Source organism: Seriola aureovittata, chromosome 6, assembly GCF_021018895.1.
Source record: "Seriola aureovittata isolate HTS-2021-v1 ecotype China chromosome 6, ASM2101889v1, whole genome shotgun sequence".
Lineage (NCBI taxonomy): Eukaryota > Metazoa > Chordata > Actinopteri > Carangiformes > Carangidae > Seriola > Seriola aureovittata.
The window spans coordinates 19946540-19968121 of NC_079369.1; the positions used below are offsets into that span (position 1 = coordinate 19946540).

The window sequence follows — 21582 nt, forward strand, 5'->3', positions numbered from 1 at the left end:
CCGGTATATGTTGTTGGTTTGACCTATTATGTGTACATGGTAAATATTCCGAAATGAAATTGTACTAAAGTCAGGTTGGGTTCAGATCATATTCAGTCTGATCAGATTAGGGAGGGTCCCACTGTAGCTGCCTTGGGTCTCTGGTCTATGTGTCATTATATCCAAATAAGCCAGACCTGCTATGAGATCATGTGGTGCATCATCATCATCATCATCATCATGATGAATAAAAGGTATTGTCTGGGGGCAAGACATGCAAATTCAGCAGCAAATTTTTGATCCAGGACAGTGGTTAATTAACTTCCTCCTGGGGCAAAAAAAAGTTCTTCAGCTTCTATTGAGCCACATTATACAAGGCAGTTTAATTATTTCTTCAGGCACCTCAGATGACATGGCAGCAAATTTCCACTACCAACTTAACAAATATGAATATTTGCAAGTCTCTTGGTTTTCTAGGATAATTAAACTCAAAATCTGCGATTTTCATACAAAATGAAATATGTTTTATACCTACCTTGCCCAACATCTACTCAACACACAGAAAAATTAAAGCAATTTGATAAAACAAGACTTTACAACAGAAGAGCACAATAAAACTCTTCAAGACCCTCTTCAATATCCAAGCCTAAAAATAGATTATGTAACCAGAAACAGAGTAAACCTGGGGCTTCTGAGGGGTCCTGACTGTCTGGGACCCCTGTGCAGTTATCTGTTTTGCTTTATGGGTAATCCAGCCTGTACAGGATATTTAACTTCTCAGTTATGTGTTTCTATGGGCGGTATGGGCTTATCTACTGTTGAATTCTTCATTAAACGTCTTCGATTCATGACAGACGTTAGATTCACACAAAGAAGTTGTTGATACTTTTATTTTGGTAGTCTATTCCTCAGAACCAACGTCTTCCTTTAAACCTATTTTATTTTGGAAGTCCTGACCGGACCTTGTTTGATGTCATTGTCGCTGACGTGACGGTGTGGGCTCTACTCTCTCCCACTCTGCGGTTGCTGGTCGCTGTCATCATGCAGGTGGAATCTGCGCAATGTAGCTCAGTGTAGGGATCTCCAACAAGACACACAGCGCTCACACACAGGACACTGGACCCTGGAGATCAGACTGTGTTTACCGCTGTAGAGGAACCAAACAACAAGCCACGTGAAATAATCAGCAAATTAGAAGATTTTTTTTCCTGTTTTCACTTGATGCTCACCAGTTTGTTTAGGTAGAGTCATTTTGACAGAGGATGGTGATACAGCTAAGATAAAAGCCATTGATGTTTATCTGCTGGAATAACCGCACGCTGTGTTGATGCTGTCAGACTGTTTTCTTTCTCCTGGCGCAGTCCAACTCAGCTGGAGTCGCATAGGATGCCATACAATCCTATAGGAAGTGACTGTGGTAGCTTGACAGGCAACAATTTCCAAGAGACGAAGCGGACGTAATCTCTGCCCTGCGGATCTTTTCGTTTGAAACCCAGGGGCAAACGATGGAGGAAGGCAGTGCCAGCGAGGCCATCCCAGATCTGAAAGACATAGAGATGAAAATCGGCCGGAAGACCCCCGAGGGTTTGCTCAGGTGGATGCGGGAAGACGCGTCCTCTCTCCGGGGAGACGCCAAGCTGACCACCGCGCACGACACCAGTAAGGAGACGGGGAAGAAGAGTTTGGATGAAAAGATCAGAAAACTGAAGATGGAGATGGTAAGACTGCTTTAGTCGATCGTGTGTGTGTGTGTGTGTGTGTGTGTGTGTGTGTGTGTGTGTGTGTGTGTGTGTATGTCTGTGCGCGCGTGCGTGGCGGCACAGGCTGTTGGACGTGTGATAGACTCTTGTTTTCCAGGATGTGGCATTCACTGTAGTCACCACAGCATTGAGCTGTCACATTGATGCTTAGCTAAGGTTGTGAAACTGAGCCAGCTCTCTGCTCCACTGGACACTGTAGTTAAGCGCTAATTTAGCAGCTGATCTGTTTATCGTGACTCAGGCATATAGTTCTAAACTATACATAGTCAGTTGCACAACTCCTAATCAATGAAAAACAATACAGTGTTATATAACATCAGGATTATTTTTTTTCCTAATGTTAGTAGCTACTTAGATTTTCTGTCGAGAAGTTAATCCCCCTTTTATAGGATTGGATTTATTCATTTCCATAAATAAGGACGGAATATGTCCAGAATATGTTTGTCATCAAATAAGCCATTTCATCTTAACCATGACTACCAAATTGTTTTAAAGATCTCAACATTCGCTGCTCAGTTAATGTGCAAAATGCAAAACCTTAAAGCATCACTGAACATCTGCTGATGATGGACAATGAATGGTTATGTTCTGGCCTCCAAAGGTACATCCTCAAGCTTGATTTTCCAATCAGGTAAGCTTTATTTCAGAGGTAGTGATATGAGAATTTTAAGTCTTTCATTTGACTTTGCCTCTTCTTAACATTGTGGTTGCATGTCACTGTAGGACCACCCAGCCTTAAGCTGTTTAGTCATTTCTCCTTTAACAGCTTTGTGTTTGTACATTATAGCAATACTTAACTGTAGGTGCTTTAGAGCTAATGAATAACTTCAATTTAACACACAACTCAAGTCCAGGTTGCTCATTACTGTTATTAGTATATTATCAATATGTAGTTAAACACTGATATGTTAGCATAACAGTCTACCAGGGCAGTTCATTATATGTTCACGAGTTAATGCATTTGTTACCATCATAGGAACTGTGAAAAGAGTCTGACCAGTATTTGATTATTAAGCGTAATAACAATACTTATAGTTTAGACTGAGAGAAATCTGATAATGATGTAGTCATGATATTCAGCGAAAGGACAAATATTGACGAAAATGTTGATATTTCACAATGTCAAATAAAGTACAAAAAAAAAAAAAAATCCTTGAACCCATCCCCTCAAGTTGGGCGCAAACTTACAGACTTTTCATGTGATATATTTGTACATCATCCCTCTGAAATGTATTTTAAGACTGCGTTTGTTTTTCACATTAAATGATTATCACAGCTAAAAGCTTGTGAACTGCAATCAAATGTTTTCTTTTGCTCAGTCAAGGCTGTTCTTTGATGATTTTCCTTTGAGCAGTGGTTGATTTTTTTTTTTTTTTTTCCTATTATACAACTACTGTATCTCTCTGTCTTCTTGTTTACTTGGACCCCACCTCCTCTAAACACAGAGGTCTTTAGCAATAATGCATCACTCGAATGTTGTTCTTTTCCTTCAATGATCATGAATGTTGTACATTCCTGTGGCAGATGCAGGCGTGCACCGAGGCCATGATTGTGATAGAGCACATGCATCACCACAAACCACCTCCCAAACAAAGCAAGCTGTCTTCTGAGAGCGTTGCTCCAAAACACATCGGTTACATCCAAACATCCAAAACACATTATCAGCTCGGTCACATGTTGGAAATAGAAACTTACTTCACTCCAGGTTTCTAGGTTGCTGGCGATCGAAATGCACTTTAGAAGCAGGAGACTGTAAGTCTTAAAGAGGAAACAACGCTCTTTAAAAGAACACTTGATGTGATAACATTATCAGCATGTAGGCCTATAATCACTATTTGGCCCTCTCAACACATACTCTACATCTTGCATCTACATTATGCAAATATGTGTACTTTAGTTTGGTTTCATTTGTACTTATGAAAACTTTTGTCCTGTGTACAAACCAGACAGGTGACTGGTTTTAATGGTGTGACTGATCTGTGTATTTTTCTGTGAGTCAAGCCATGAAGCCATGGAAAATAACTGAAACCACAAATTAAGTTTTACATTAAATTACTAATGGTTCAGAATGAACTCTTATACACAAATCAGCCACAACAATAAAAACGTTTCCTGTTTTAATGCTGTTACTGTTTGGTGTATGTCACATTAACTACTTCGAGGGGGGGCAGTTGTGTTTCCTATTACATTATTGCATGACTGCAGTACATAATTAGATGTTTCACATTAGAGCTGCAACGATTAGTGGATTAATCAGCTAGTCAATCTACAGAAAATGAATTGGCAACACTTTTAATAATCGGTTAATGACTGGATTATTGCAAAACTAGATTGCCATTGTGAATACTTCCTTGTTTCACAATCTTCAATTGCAAACTAAATATTTTTGGGATTGGTCAGACAAAACAAGACATTTGAGGATTTCTCTCTGGACTCTGCAAAACTAGGACAAATGCGTTTTCAGCAATTTCTGACATGCTGCATATTGAAACCTTATTTTATTAAACATCATATTATGGTAAAAATTATAGACTCCCATTGTGTTTCCACCAAATTCTAAGGCTCACATGAATGCATACTTCAAGCATAGCCCTTCAGTCCTCTTTCAACACTCATGCTGGTAGAGGCGGAGGTAGAGCCTTTACAGTTGCATTAACAATCCCCTCTCAACCACAGGAGGCACTGTGATAGCAGGCAGGTCCATTCGAGAACTCGGTAAGTGTAAATAATGGCCAGTTTTATGGAATTAATTGTGTGTGTTTGGACACATTCAGTGACATTATCTATCCCAGTTTTATCAAAATCAGAGGAGACACAGGCTCATATTTAGTCTCCAACCTTCTCATCAGCCATATATGAAACGGTAAAATTATTAGGCTGTCAAATGGGACTTACAGAGAAATTAACTGTTGTAACCAGACACTGATGTCAGCCTGTTCCCAAGTGTGTTTCTGCCCAAAGTGCTCAGTTTGAATTCACAAAGCATCTAGGGAGATTTTCTATAAATCTGTCGAGAGCAGAGAACCAGACTGATTTGTTCACAGTTTTAGCCATTAATCTGTTCTGCTGCAAAGGAGGGAGGATAGAGAGAAAGTGATAGTGATAAAGAGCTACTTCCTAACTGGAGGGGCGTGAAACCTCCAGCACAGAGCCGGGCTGCGTCTCTCTCTGTGTGTGTGTGTGTGTGTGTGTGTGTGTGTTTCATTCATCTATGGGAGTGATGGGAGTGCACAAGATGAGTTCTGAGCATTGCACTTTCATCAGAAATCTGCTTACTAAGATGTGCAGTAGCGCATATACAGAGTGTCTACAGAGTAATGCTAAATGGAAAAGCTCACATGCACACACACACACACACACACACACACACACACACACACACACACACACGCTTAATCTGGCAAAGTCTCTGGATCTGTGTTTTTCTCACTTTTTTCCTGAACACTCTCTGTCATGCTGAGAAGCTCATGAGATCCACGTTCACATCCACACACAGACAGGATGTTTTGGAGCAGGCTAATATCTGCTACTTTTTCTCACATTGCTTGCATATTTGTGTGAGTGTTTCTGTGAGTTGTACTTGTCCGTCTGTTCCTCATTCATCTGTTAATCTAGTGCATCTGTAACCACACATTATGGTGATGCATGGCTGCTGCAGCCTCTTTCTACTGTAAGATCAAGGAATGTGTATGTATGTGTGTGTGTGTGTGTGTGTGTGTGTGTGTGTGTGTGTGTGTGTGTGTGTGTGTGGGCAATGTTGTCACTGTGTCACCACCACAAATGAAATGTTGCTCTGCCTCTTGCTAACTGTCAGGAAAAACAGTATGTTATGTTGCATTTCTTCGACTCCTTACAGTGTATGTTAGACTGGAACAAACAAGCTGTCTTTCACCTCTCATATAAAACTTCACACCACAAAACTTTATGTAAAACACTTCAACGTATCAGCTTGAAATAGACAAAACGCTCATCCCATCTTTCAAATTTTCAAAAATATTCGCTTTATGTTTATAAAGGTAACATAACACAGTGTGAAACTTTTCTCCTATACAATCTTATGCTAGACAAAATAAAACTACCACCTCGTGGTTGTATGCTTCCAACAACCAGCGGAGTTGCAGATGGCAATGACAATCTCCCCTTTTGAGTTACAGCTCTGAATGATGTGTTAATGTGTGAATAAAGTGTTTTTGCAGAACATTATGATGTCACAATGAAGTTGACCTTTGACCATTTGGATATAAAATGTCATCACTTATGAATTTGAGAGTTACAGCCAGGAAGTGTGTTTTTTAAGGTCACAGCGACCTTGACCTTTGACCACAAATTTCTAATCAGTTCATCTTTGAGTCCAGGTGCATTTTTGTGCCAAATCTGGAGAAATTCCCTGAAGGCGGTATTGAGATATCACATTCAAGAGGCCAAAAACATGATTTGTGAGGTTATCTCCACCTTTGACCTTTGACCATCAAAATCTAATCAGTTCATCCTTGAGTGCTCCATGTTTGTGCCAAATTTGAAGGGATTCCCCTGAGGAGTTCCGGAGATATTACGTCCATATGGCCAAAACTGTGTTTTGTGAGGACACTGTGGCGCTGACCTTTGACCTCCAAGTAAAGAAAGGCCTAAAAAGAAGACATATATGAAAGTATATAACACTCTAAGCTGCTTTAGTATACTGTGCATGTGCTGTGCTTTCTCAGTGCTTATGGCTCAGTATGGTCGAGACCGTTTTACAGCAGTGCAGACTGAAGCAGATAAATGTCCTTATCAATGATTTGAGTGTCGCTTGTTCATCAGTTTTAAAGCTTCTATCTTTTGCATTCGTCTCCAGCTGTCTGACGGAAGACACACTCTGCACTGATCTAAACAGATTTACTGGATACGGAGACACTCCTTTAAAACCACAGAGGGCTGGCAGTCTGCCACACACACACACACACACATGCAGGCCCTGGCTGCTTTTAACATTTTATTCATGATCAGCACCTGTATTTTAAGCTACCAAAGGGCAAATGTTGTGTTATTGCCCAGGATATGTCATTCTCCTTTTTTTGTTCATGTCTCCCTGTCTCTCTCTTTCTCTGTAGCTATTTCCTGTCACTCTCTATCTCCGTCTTCCACCTCTGTGTAGATGAATGTCAGTGCAAAGTCAGCTTTGAGTGCAGAGCTGCTGAACTGTAGGGACTTCTCTATATAATCTTCTGTCTGCGTCTGGCTACTGGCTATCTCCTCACAGATAATGTCAGTGCCAGATTGTCTAATTAAATCATTGCTAAACAATCTTAGCTCCTTTATTCTTCCATCACATTTTGTTTACTATGTCTCATTTCCTCTCTGTCTTGTTTTGATGCCTGTGAACTTAACAATGAACTTGAATGGACTTCTCAGATTTCACAGCAGCTGGAGCATTAGGGTTTATCGACCGCATAAGAAGAACAATCAGGTTTCGGACTGTAACAATTTAACATTGCCACTTCCTCTTCCATTACATTGCGTTGTCACTTGTGTTTTGACAGTAAGTCTTTCATGAAAAAAGATGGACAAAAGGGAGAGACCGATACCAAATTTAAAAGAAGCCACTTGTTCTAATCAGGACTGAAATGCAGTAGAAATTTTTTTTCCTGTGTTGTGATTTCATGAAACATTTTATCTTCATTTGGACTGACTGGGACTCTGCAATGAAATCCTACAAATTCCCCTGAGGAGTTCTGGAGATATCGTGTTCACATACATGCTGCGTAGTCTAAAACAAAGAAACAGAATAAAAGAGAGGGATTAAGATGCCATTTTTTTTTTCAATCAAATACAGAGACAGAAAAACACAAAATGTGACAGAATCGGAGGACAACGAGGATGAGTGGATATTTTACGCAGCATTCAGAGGTGAACACAGACAGATGGAGCTGCTGGGGGTTTGTGGAGAGAGACAGGGGCGACCTTCTGTTGTCTACTAGAGACTGGAGGGACTCTCTGCAAGGACTCCGTATGTCTGCAGTGTGCCCGAGTCAGATTAGGAATATGAAACGACAGGCAGTGACACCAGGGGACGAGAGAGAGAGAGAGAGAGAGAGAGAGAGAGAGAGAGAGAGAGAGAGAGAGACTGTGTTTATTTTGCTGGTGTATGGGAGATGGAGTGTGTGTTCGTGCTGTTTCTGCTGGCAGTGATTCAGCAGACTGTGTGACATTGGGAAGCTGTTTTCGCCACACAGGAGAGTCTGCGTCACCGATCAGGCTTCAGCTGTGCGTACGTCATCACAATGTACTGTATCATAAATGTCTGTGTTTAGACACCTGGTTTGTCAGTGGATGATTGAAACTGTGTCCTTACATTAAACATCCCCCCAGCGTCTTGATGCATTTAAGCACATTAATGGTATATTATAACATGAAGAGAAAGCTTAAAGGATAATTCTGCTTTCTTACAAGGAGTATTTTATTTTCATGGTCATTTATGGTTAAAGTAATTGATGAGTTCATTGCTATGATGAAGACAGATGGGCGTAAGGAACACGAGCAGTCAGCCAAAGACTGGTTGTAAACAAGCCAACAACATTATTATTATTATTATTATACAGATCAGAATGATGGCCAAAATTACAAAAATAATACCCACATTGTAGCAACTTATGGAGTTTAGAGATTACCAAAGCTACATTTCATAACATCTTGCACATTAAAAAAAGAAAAACAGAAAACATAAGAGAGCATCTAGACCAGTGGTCCACAACCTTCTCTTCTTTCAATATGGAAGCCAAATAATGCTTTCTCACAGCACTTTTTACCTTAATGTTAAAGATCGATTCATTTGTTCTCATTCATTTTTCTTATCATGAAAACATTTGACAAGATAGAGAATTGTGATGATATGAAAACTTGTTGGTAACACTTTATTATACAAGTCTGTTGTTGTCTGTTCTTGAAAAGTTCCTGGAATGAAACATTTAGTTTGGCTGTAATTATAGGAAAAACAGAGACTATTGTAGTATTGTAGTAAATTTGATTAGTTGTATTTTAGTTTATTATTGATTCTAGATGAATTTCAAGGAAAGAAACTGTTCCATTTAAACCCCGGTGGATATTTATTACTCCCTCATTTATTATTGGACACCTAATTCTTCATGCTGAATTGTTTGTTTGCTGGTAGATACATTTTGCACGTGTAGCTCACCTGCTATCCACTGAATAAAAGATGTCAGGGTGTGCTAGTTTAGCATTTAGAAATAACTGGAAGTGTACCAACTGATCACTTTGCATCAGAATCAAATTATATTGTTCTTTCCAGGAAACTTCCGAGGAGATTATTTGAAAACAAAATGGAATTTACAGACCCAGAAAATCAAGCATTGCCAGGTTGTTTTAAGAAAGAGCCTGAACCAAGTGACTTCTCACTGAGTTAGATGAATTATAAACGATTGTTGTGATGAATATTGTTTGCAGTGCACACACATATGCTATGTACTGGATATAAAAAAGCAGGGGAATGAGCTTTCCAGAATCCTGTGGGTCAGCCAGGAAGTGCCTGGCCTCGTGCCTGAGTAGGAAAACTGAAATCTGTTTGGCTGTGTACCAATGGCCGAAAAATGAGAAAAGATGATTAATGGTGTTTCAGTCCTCAAGGCTGCATAGTCCTGGACCTCCATCCCCCGCTCTCACATAAACTGCTGTCACTGCTGTGAAACCTTTTGGCCCCAGTTTGACCTTTTTTATTTGACAGTGTCCTCTCTGTAATGAGTATGTTTGACTTCATCACATAATTAAAGGCTGCAATCAATCTGGAAATAATAAGATTAATGGGGATGAAAGAAAAACCTTTAGCAACAGCAGCATAACGCACGATACAAGGCACAAACTGGAGATGAGTGTAGGCATTTTTAATTCTTGGCAAAAACGTGAATTCTAATTTGCATTAAGGACATATTTGCATATTCTTTTTTTAGTTAAACAAGGAAATATCTACAGTCTGATTTTAAAAATAAAGAAAAGCATTTCTGTTAAGACCACAACCAACACTAGTAATTAAGTTTGGATGATGAAAGCAACTAATCTGTCTTTTGGTTACATTTCTGCTTGTTTTTCCCTGTTTCTTTATTATCATTTTATGTTTTTAACTTACATTAATCACACTTAATCAACAGTTCTTTCTTGAATAGAAGGGGATTAATTATTAATTCCGTTTTCTGAGCCAGATATTTTTATATATATATATTATTTTTGAGGAAAACAGATACATATCTATAGCTGTAACAGCAACAATTAATCTGCCAATTATTTGTTTGTCAGTTAATCATTTATTTTTTATACAATGTCTAAAATTTGAAATAAATGCTCATTCCAATTTCTTAGAGCCCAAGATGAAATTCTCAAGTTGCATATTTTGTCTGACCAATGCTCTAAAACCCAAAGTTTCCAGTTTAAAAACAAAAATCCTCATAACTGAGATGTTCGGAATTTTTGCTTGAAAAATTATCCAACCCTTACCAAAACAGTTGCTGATTCATTTTCTGCCGATTGCCTACGTGGTTAATCAGCTTGGTTTCAACTCTTTATTTGAATCCTTCTTTCATCCATATTTATCGATAGACGGCATATTAAATATAACAGTACAATCAAAATTCATACAAAATGCAGCTTTCCCACTGAAGAAGCAGGAACACATGATTGAGTTTTGAAAGCAGCAATGAATTAACAGGATCTATATTCTCAGACAGGCCCAGCTCAGCAGCGCGCTCAGCTTAGTTAACACTGTGCCACCTCAGCACTGACACGCATGGAGTTACTTTTACTGCCACCCTCATTAGGCCTTCAGCCTCTGCCAGCTGAAAAACCTCAAACCTGAACCCCACCCCAAATGTCTGTGTGCCAGGACGCCAGTGGGTTCACAGTCACACACACACGCTTTTTTTGTTGTGCTTCATGTACAGTAGAAGTGGATAGATGGATGGGTGGATCTTATAACCTATTTATATTCTATTTGATGTCTCCTCTTTGTTTCTTTGCCCTTCATCAGATGCTGTTAGAGCTGTGTCTGCCGGTGTAATTTAGCGTACAGTGTGACTTTGGCATCAGCATATCTCCACACAGACCACACAGCTCGTGCATTTGCTTTCCTGCAAACAAGCCCCCGTGTAAAAGCTCCAATTTTCTGCCTCATGTCCTATCCCAGGTGTCTTTTCTGCTTGTCAGCTGATGTGTGTTGTCTCTCTGTGTGTATACTTGTATCAATCAATGTGGGGTCAGACACCTTAGCCACATTTTGGTGACTCATCACGTTTCTGAGGGCAAAGAGTTGGTCCCCAAAAGCTTCATAATTTCTGTATTTTTGGATTAAGACTTGGTTTTTGGTTAACATTCAAGATATGCTTAGGTTAAGGTTTGGGTAAGGGTTGGGATTAGGCATGTAGTAGTTATGGTTTAAGGTTGGGTAGGCCTCCAAGACTTTATGTAAGTAAACACAATGTCCTCATAAATAACCTATTTAAATGTGTAAAGTAACAGAAAGTAGACAGTGTTTTGTAACAGTGTTTGAGCTAATGAATTAGCCTTGTACAGCCATTGGTTGTGATGACAACTGATCATTTCAGCATGGATTGCAAAGTGAGCTCCAACTACAAGGAGCCAAACTAACCCTTTTCAATGTGAGGATGCAGTAATAACTAAATCAGTGGTGAAAAAGTTTCCTTTATTTTACATGAAAAAGTCGGGGGGAAAAAAATTATTTTACACAGTAGATTTTTTTCTTTGTCCTCCCATATATCATATTGTGTCTTGTCAGATTTATCTTTGGGGATTTCAACATCCAGATTGTTAACCACTGATCTAAATCTGTTTCCTACAGTGTGGTTTGTTTAACCACAGAGGGCCTGATACTGAGAAAGATGAAGGGAAGCCATTGAATTGGAGAGGACTAAATGTGCTAAAGTGGTTTTACCCTGCAGCATGTCCTGACTGGTGACTGGTTCGTACAAAGGTCTGCCACCTCCTACACACAGAGATGATGCATGAGGGGTATTCATCTCTGTTCATACAAAGTGTCGTCCTTGTAGATGGAGGAATCTTAGGCTCTTGAACGAAGTTGTTTGTTTTGAGCAACACAGATCAATCACTACAGAGAAACCTGACACACTAAATCTACATGATGCATCGCTCCACTGGAGGTGTAACTACAGATGTTTATATTATGCAGGACTAAGAGATGAGAACCTTGGCAGGTTTCAGTCAATATGTTTTATTGACATAACCGAAAGGTCATAAGGACCTGAAATAAGAGCTACACTAAGACTATAAATAGGTCTAAGCAGCTTTAGGTCCTTTCGCTTCTACCAATCGTTGATAAAAGGCGACATGTTCTAACATATTTGCTGTAAAATGATCCTTAAAATTACTAGCACAACCTATAATCTATGTTTATGGACATATACTATATATATATATATATATGTTCTCTGTGTGTATTCTGTGTGGCTGGGATTCCCATGACTATCACCCCTGTCATATTTATGTGATTGGCATTATAACGTTATGTATAATACAGTAAAGTACTTGTTTTGGGTACTTTACTTCAGGTGTGATTTACTTTCCATCTCAGTGATGGGGAAGCTACTCGGAAAGTGAAGTGAGCGATAAGCTACCAGTTACTCTACATTAAAAGAAGCTTCACTACACTGAAGTTACACCCAGAGAAAGGTAGCAAGCTATGCTACGGCAACAAGGCAAAAGTAGTTTACTACATCAGAAGCTACTGTTTTTTTTTGGTTTTTTTTAAACCTCCACCAAGGTGGTTGGGTTTTCACCTCTGTCTGTTTATTCATCAGGAGGATTATGCAAAAAGTACTGAACTGATTTGCACCAAACTTGGTGCAGGAATTGGGCATAGACCAGGGAAGAACTCATTTAATTGGGGCAGATCTGGGTCATGTACTACTTTTTTTCCTCTTTTTGTATGTTCTTATCATCAGTAGGAAAAACTGTATGAAACCTGTCTGAAAGTAGCCAAAATCACAGTAAGTGAGGCGGAATACAAATTCAGCTTTGAGTGGCACAGTGAGAGATCAACAGAAAAAGTAATAAAGGAAAAATATGATGTGAAGGAAACTGAGAAATAGTGAGAGACTTAAGGCTTGAGCTTGGAGAGAGAGACTGGTTATCTGCAGAGAGAGGTGGAGATCACCAAGCTGAGCTTTGAATGTTGGTGCCATATATCACCTCTTGGCCCTGCACTTCACCGCAGACCTCTGTTAATGTATTCTGGGGTGGAATTTTCCATGACTACAGCCGTCTTCTTCTTTTTATCCACCATTTAGCTTTTTCAGACTCCCCCACACACAACCATTTAAAGGGCATTTAGACATATTTGCACAGTCTTTTGCAGGAAAGTGATGTTTTTTTTCTTGATTTTCTTTTGTGTCATACTTTCCACTGTGTCAAATTTCTCCTTCTGTGTTACTTTAGGTCCTATAACACTCTTAAACAGCTTAATCCACCACACTTTGCTACTCTAAACTTTCTTCTCCCTCTTTTTACCTGTTTGTCTCTCTCTGTTTCCATCTCTAACTACTTTTCCACTACCTTTACCTTATTTGTTTCCAGTTGCAGCTTACAGTATACCCAGACCTGCCAGCTTCTGTTATATGTTACTTCCAATTATGGTAATCTGCAAAGGTTTAATAGCATTATAATGGTGTTTGCACTCCTCCTAGAGCCAAAGATGACTGCTTAAAATAAGTAGTCCTGGTGGTTCCCCAGGTTCAGTGTGTGTCTGGTATAACTTTTTCTTTCCTATTGAAAACTGCAAAATTTCCAGAGGAGTGCAATGAAAAATTAAAAACATTCAATGTTACTTTGTCAATGGAATTTCATCCTTATCTTCTTTTTTAATTTTTCCCTCAGGCCCACTTGCGCTCAGTGGATGTGAAGATCTTGCAGCAGTTGCTGGCAGTCCATGAAGGTATTGAGGCGGTGAAATGGCTGCTGGAGGAGCGCAGCACGCTGACCAGCCGGTGCAGCAGCCTCACTAGCAGCCAGTACAGCCTGGGAGAGGGCCCCGACACCTCCTGGAGAGGCTCCTGGAGCAGCCTGCAGGACCCCAATGACAAGCTGGATAACATCTCCATCGGCAGCTACCTTGACACCCTGGCGGATGACATGGATGAATACTGCCCCTCCAGCTCAGAGTCGGTCATCTGCACCTCCACACCACTGGTTTCAGATGCTATTGCTGGGGGCCGGACTGGGGGAGGCCCCGGGGCCACAGTAGCTGGGACAGGAGCTGGGTTAGGGATGAGGTCTTGTACTGGGGCTGGGAGTGGGATTCGGGCTGGGGCAAATGAGAATGGAGTTGGGGCTGGAAATGGGATGGAGGTGAAAGGTGGACCAGTGACTGTGGTTACCAGTGCTGTCATTGCGACTGCGATAAGTGGGACTGCAACTGAGAAGCCAGCTGTTCCTGTCAGCTCTCCCCAAGCCAAGTCTGAGGGCCCAAAACAAGATGCTCCGGTGTGGAGCAAGGCTGCAGAGACCGGCAAGGGAAGCCCTGTTTCTAAGAACAATGTCCAGGCACAATCCATGAAGGTTAACGGCGTTCTGGAAAAACCAGCCACACAAACAGGCGGCCCGACCCGCCCCAGCCTCACTGAGAAACTGGGAACCGGCCAGAGCCCCAAACTCAAACCTTACAAAAACGGAAAAATAGAGTTGGACACTTGCAAAATGAATGGCAAAATGCATCTGGAGTACGACGCGCACTGGCGGTGGGTGCAGTCGCAAGAAGATGTGACGTTTTTGTAAGAAGGATAATAAAAGAAGAGACTAAATCCACTATTGACCACTCCCTCTGTAACATCAAAAACCAGATGAGTGAAGGTTGGAGGAAGAGTGAACTGCTGTTGTGAAATGCACATAGTGAGGCTTTCTTCTTTGAAAGACACTGGGTTTAAAAGACAAAGAATAACTTTATTGTTCTGTTGTTCCCTCCTGTGACTGCACTAACTTTCTATAAAACATTGATGTCAGTAATAAGATCGATGCACATTACAGGATTTTGACCATACTTAGCCAAACTGGGCTGCCTCACACAAACTTAGGAAAATTTAAAAATCCTGTGTCATAGTTTTCTCAGGATCTTTCTTGGCATTCCCTGATTTTATTTTATTTCATTTTACTTTATTCTATTTTATTTTTACCTACAAATAAAGCACAGTGAGATGATCTGCTGGAGAGCTGAAACATGATTTCAGATTGACATGTGGTATACAGTATCAACTAATGATGAATTTAGAGATTTAAAATATAATTTGACTTTCTACTATTCACCCAGAAAAATAATTTCCACAAAGTACAATACTATATATTTATTCTGAGCCCGTAAAAGAAAGACTGCTTTTCAATTATTTTATACTGTACGTCCTGTTGAACATTTTGTGTATCCTTTACAACAGTGGTTCTCAGCCGTGTTGTTGTGTGAGCCCTTAAAATGAAACAAATGTGGCCTCTCTTCACAGGTTATGGCCTTATTGTGGTCATGAGCTGAAAGCAGTTCAACCAGAGCATGAATTTTCCTCCCTGGATTTTTATTTATTTATTTGAAGGCATTTAAAAGAAGGAAAATGGTGAAATTCATGGAAACTACCTAGGATTTCACTATAAAAAAAAAAAAGCTAAAAATTGACAAAAAACAAATAAAAAAAAATTTCTTTCATATTTCTTCATTTTTCTTGGGACCCTTTGGGGAGGTCCTGAACCCTAGGTTGGGAACCACTGCTCTACAATGATCACTACTTAGCACTGAGAGCCTCCTGTACTACATTTAAGGTAGTAGTAATAGTATAAAACCAAAGTTCCCCCTTATCAACCTCTTATTCAAGTCATAAATTAAATTTATTGTATAGACCCTTACTTTTGGACAGCACTTCCAATAATTATAGATAGTATGACTTGTTAAAGTATTAACAAAATGTTAAATATAAGTGTTATGATTAAATCTGTAAGCGTGTTTCTCCCCAAACACTTCCTTTTAACAATAGTAGATGATTTGAACGACAAGGGACAGAGCGCTGAGGTTAGTAAATGTTTCCCTCATTGAGAAATAATGTACCCACTGTTAGCATTTGTGTCTTTGTGGAGCTAATAACGTCAGTGATTAACCAACCATCTGCAATATTATATATTCACTGAATCACAGTACAGCTACTCTGTGCATCAGGTACTAGTCGTGACTGGTTGTAGACAAATCCTGAATATGGCTGAATATTTTCGTTTTAACGTCATGGTAATCTGTGTTAGTTTTTAAAAGCAGATGTTGTGCCTGATTGGTGTAAACCTTGACTACATATGCCTGTACTTCCCCTCCTGAGATGACTGCACTGTTGTTATGATAATCTGGGGTTTTTGACTGATTTTAACTTTATTATATTTGCCTCCTCCTGGCCACTGCTTGCGTGTACAAATGGCTAGACCGACAGCAGTCTGTGTGCTCTTGGAGTGTCGAGTGGTAATTGTGTTATGTTGGCTGGGTGGATATTGCATGCCCTGTGCTGAGAGCTTTATTGGTCGAATTGTGAGAAATGTGTGGAAGACCCAACACAATCAGTGAAGAAAAGCAATATTTTTTGAGGCCTTTCTACTGGCTTACATAAGCAGCCTCTTCTCAGCAAATGAAAATGAAAATTGTCTGTTCTTCAGGAGTTCGAAAGACTACTGACAGGGAGAGGATGAGTGTATTTGTGTGTGCTGACTGCCTGCCTGAGCACAGCTGGCCTGTCAGGTTTGGATAAGAATAGACGAGTCCCAAAGGTTTTCATGTGTTTTCAGCTCATTTGTCACAGTGTTACTACACCTCCTACCAGTCAGCAGTTTGTCATGTTAATGCTGCAGGGGTTGTGCAACACATTTGATAAATAAAATGGAGGACATATTACATAATCAGTGTTCAAGTGTTTATGCTACCTTGTCAAAAAAAGAAGCTCCTTCTAAAAAGCTTGGCTATCTTATGACCCTCTGAAAGTTGACATTTAAAGTCAGCTTCATTCTTCCATTGTACAGTATCATTATGCTCCTCTGTACAACTCTTTCACTTGAGCTTTGTCCTTTACTGTTGAGAATTGTTTGAAACTTTCAGAGTCAGTCACAGTCAACACAGAAGCAGGTTTCTTATTTCTAGCTGATGACCGTGGATTTTGCCTGGCAGATATTATCAGCTAATAGCTAGCTACCAAATTAAGTTATCGTTAGGTCCTAAAATTAGACTTGTTTTTGTCCTTATATACTTAGTCAGTAAAAACTATGTTCACTTTTAACATTACCAGACAAAATGCTTTGAGGATGAGGACAAACTTAGGTATTTGGCAAATGTAATGCTAACTTGGATAAAGTTGCCTTCAGTTGCTTGAAGGTAATATCAAGTAAAAAGCAGGACAGAGCTCCTTAAAAACCCTCCAGGCCTTTACACTGCATGGTTAACACACTAGTTGGGAAGACAGCTTTTTTACATAACCTGTAGCCTCACAAACTAATTGAACAATAAGCTAACTCTTTGTCTTTGGAGTAGCTTAACTACTTTGGTTACTAAGCTAGTTAGACATACTAAAGATTGAGTTTACGTTAAAATAAGAAATGGATTGCTTTCTCAGCTTTGACACAGACCTGTGTACACTGTTTCAACATGTGGATAAATCCAACGCTCGACCTGCTATTTCTGGTTCAGGGATTTGGAGAGCAGTCAATGGGTCTACCTTTTTCTCTCCATGTAAAAAGTGAATTACTTGTCAACTGCTTACTGCTTTCATTAATATATAATGCGTCTTAGAGTCAACTTCGCTAGTTCACTTTAATTCACTTTCTGCTGGATCTCTCTGTACAGAAATATTATCTCTACAGGCAGCTACAGAAAGATGTTAAACTCAGCATCTCCATTTGTTTGAGCCACTGAAGTGTTTCCTCTCTTCTCCTCCTCCTGCTTCTCTTTTCATCCGACTTTCCACCACCACACTGGCTTGATGGAAATGTTCAGTCTGTGCCAACACACACATCATGCACACACAATGCCCTCTCACTGGAGACAGCACCATAAAACCGGCACCGCAGAAACAGGCCTGTCCTGGAGACAGGCAAGGAAAACTGAGCTAAAACTGGACCTTGAACTCTTGGACGAGTTGGAATCTTTTCCCTCTCTACATACAAACAGAGCATCTACCATTCTCTGGATGAGTATTTCAGCCATGGTATATCATCCAGCCACAGTACAGACATGAAGTCATTTGAAGCCCCCTTCCCCTTTTAACATATGTGTTGGCTGTAAAGCAATATTGCATGCCAAAGAGACTGTCTGTTCTGCTAGTTTGTGGTTTTCTTTCCAAATTAGCTGAGCCATATGAAGAAAAAAAAAAAACAGTTTAGTGCAGGGAACAAAACCTGTAAAACACATTACATCAACTATAGTGTGTCTTTCTGAAGATATACTGTAACCCATGATGGTTTAATGTGTTTTCACTGAGCACGTCCAGTCTAAAACTGGAATATCAACATTGTTTTTAACTGCTCTTTGGCAAAGATTTAAAGATTGCTGACAGTCTGTGTGCCAGGAGGAATTGCTTGCAGCCTGATTGTTTTTGAAAGAGAGGGATGATAATTGCAGTGTGCATGAGCAAAAATGGAAGTGTTACTAACTGGCAAGCTTGTGGGAAATACCTTTTTGTCAAAGCTGAAATAAATGTCTCTCCTCACTTTCCAGAATTTTTATAAGGAGTGAAGATGGACACAAGTCAAAAATCCCTCTGTTCTATCCTTTTGTGATGTCCACAATTCGTAAGATGCCCAGGGCTTGATGTGTTTGCCTTGGCTTCAGGTGCCAGGCACCCTCCAGCTATTCTGGGCACAAGACAAACAGCATGATTACATAGACGAGTGGATATCCACACGGTTGTCATGACAATGAGACCGACCAGGTTTCGGCTCTAGTGGCTGCATAAGACAGTGTTCACTGCAGCAGCAGTGCAACAGCACTGTTTGGATAATGGCAGGTGAGATAGAACAGATGACATGACTGCTGCCTCTTGATGAATATTGACAGTTAATGTGATGATTAACACCTTCCTGGATTTTCAGATACATTTTTCCAATAAGGCACCCTTTATAAAGAGCTTGAAAGTAATGGCTTTATTCATGGTTAATATTTTAATTTACTGATGCTTTATAGGATCAGTTATAAACTACTAATAAGGACACATTTTGTGTTATCAGGTTGTGAAAAATCCCTTTGATTGGTTAGATTATTTGACCACTTATTAAATAAATACTGCAGATGATATGGTCCAAAATCAATTTATTAATAATTAACACTTTTAACTTGAATTAATGACTTAACATTTATATCTGAAGACTCAATGATTACATCCTTTAATCAATTACATGTTAACATACACTTGGGAGACTTGTGGGCTAATTAGAAAGTGAGGAACCCATGAACACTGACTGATAGATTACATACATTTAACTGCATTATAACCAGAGAGGGTAAACACCAACCAATGTAATTTTGCACAATTTTTGCAATCCCCAAATTTGTTCTTATTAATGCTTATAATTGAGCTGTGAAGCATTAGTAAATTAACCATTAACCACCAGGAAGAAAAAAAGTCATAAAGGCTGACTTAGGGAAAGTGACTGAATCTGACTGCTGCAAAAAGCACTAATCTCTATCTCTTGAAAATGTTTAAAAATATTTCGTTAAAGACTTTTAATCTCAGGCTCTGACTGTATTTGTGACTAACAATAGGTTTTGTCCAAAGCTAAACAAGATATGTTCAAAAATAGTGATTTCTCCCTCTCAGGTGGCTCACAACAATGTTAAACATAGTTTAAAGTTCCAGTTTTGTTACATTAGGAATCCTCTGTACCTGTCAAACAGTCAGTTTTGGCTTGAAATGATTTACTCTTTGTAATGTAACTAAATGAAAAAAAAATTGTGTTTGAAAAGTCCTTAAGACATAGAAACCAGAAGCCACCCAGTTAAAAACAAGCCAAACATTCAGTGTCAACTTCAGGTGATGATTATGTTCCTTTTTTGATTGTAGGAATTTAGCTGGTCTTTCATTTTCACTGCAGCACACTAAACCACTGTGCATGAAGTCATTGCCGATACCAGCTTTGCTTCCTTTTTGTCACACTCCCCACTGCTCTGTTCAGTATTCATACACAGCACAGTCACCCTCTCTGTTAAGCCACCTGAAAAGCTGTCAAGAGCTCTCTGCAAGTTTTGGCCATTTTTGAGAAGCTAAAAGACAGACTGTTTGTGTCTCCCTGGAGGCAGAGCAGAGGAAGAAACAGTGAGCTGAGCAGTACAGCACCACAGCATATGGCTAAAAGGAAGCTCCCACTCCCGGTGTCCTACTGTTTTCTTCCTTCCTCTTATATGTACACAAACACACACAAGCACAATTTAGCCCAGAACTGACGAGGGTCTCTAGGTACCTGACAGCTACTCAAAGAAAGCCATTAAGCACTTCCTTTCCTTGAATCTTATTTACTTACTTTATCCCTGTGTGTGTGTTTTGTTCACATCCCAAACTGCTCAAAGAGATGGACGTGAACTGAAATAAACCCCACTGAGTGCACGCTGGGCTCTGAACAGGGTCCAGAACTTAACTTAGGCAACACAAAGCGAGGATTGGAAGATTAAAAAGCCACTGAGACCGACTGCAGTACACTGGATCAGTCGAATCGATATCTTGCTTGAGTGAGTGGAACTATTTTTATTTTCATGGTACGATGCATTTCTATTATTTTGCTATGCAATGTGTCCATGAGAAAAATTTTATTTTTTCCTTTGTGAAGTGGAAACGTTCAACAAATACCTGGTTCATGTTCATTGATGTGGAGAAAAATATTATGCAGTATGTAAATTATATAAGCTTATCCAATGATTAAAGATATTTTAAATGTTTTTTGCCTGTGTTTTTATTCTCACATCAAACAGGGAATTAGGACATTACAGCATTGTTGCTCCGGAAAACTGCCTAGTCAGCAGTCTGACCTCTTGATCCTTTAGTTTGGGGAAGCAGTTGCACTGTATCAAATGTTCCCCACAGGAAAGGAAGAAATTTAAAACCAAAACCTTTCCACCCTCTCCTGATCAGCAGCTGTTTTTTCTCTCTTGACCTCTTAATGTAAACTGCTTTGAGTGCTTTCACTGAACCTTTCCTAGATTCCTAATCAATACTTGGCTCTGCCCTCCCACAAAGGTTTGTCAATGAAGATCCATTAGCACTCAGAACACTCAATGGCCATTTCCCAAAACAACTTCGTAGACAGTATGTGTCAATGCTGAACCACAGGCTTGGACTCGAATGCAGACTTCAAAAATCAGTCCTTTTAATCAGAACAAGGGCCATACACAGGAGATCAGTCAGAAGGGCAACAGTGTCCAAAATCAGCAGGCAAAAGGCAAAAATAGGTCAAGAAACTAATGGCTCTAAGAAACTCACAAGGAAAAAATGCTGGACCGCTGTCAGAAGGGAACCAGACGAACTGGCACAAAAGGAAGGGGACACTAAGACTATATACTCAGGAGGAGGGAGAAAATGAGACACAGGTGCAACACATTAGGGCAGGGCAGGTAATCGCACAGGGTTGAAACACATGAGGGCAGGAAGTAAAGGACCTGAAACAAGACAAGAGGTGAGTATCAGAATAAAACAGGAAGTACGAGACAAAGATCACTAGGAGAAACAAAAAGGTAACTTAACTATCCAGACGGGGCGTGACAGTATGCTGCTTGATGAAACTATAGAGCCAGCATCACTATCATTCTTACAGCAGGTAACAGAAAGGTGTATGGATACACACACAC

The 21582-nt window shown here is 39.8% G+C and overlaps 1 protein-coding gene and 1 long non-coding RNA gene across 2 annotated transcripts; one reads left to right on the forward strand and one right to left on the reverse strand.

Annotated features, from left to right (window-relative positions):
• Window positions 1-332: 332 nt before the first annotated feature.
• On the reverse strand, window positions 333-1350 carry LOC130170952 (uncharacterized). The gene is made up of 2 exons (XR_008828056.1): window positions 1209-1350; window positions 333-1126 (listed from the first exon to the last, which is right to left on the reverse strand). It is a non-coding gene; the product is annotated as an uncharacterized LOC130170952 (long non-coding RNA).
• On the forward strand, window positions 1120-20676 carry lurap1 (leucine rich adaptor protein 1). Its single transcript, XM_056378670.1, has 2 exons — window positions 1120-1697; window positions 13629-20676. The coding sequence occupies exons 1-2, from the start codon at window positions 1485-1487 to the stop codon at window positions 14523-14525; spliced, it is 1110 nt and encodes a 369-aa protein (XP_056234645.1). The 5' UTR covers window positions 1120-1484; the 3' UTR covers window positions 14526-20676.
• The last annotated feature ends 906 nt before the right edge of the window (window positions 20677-21582 follow it).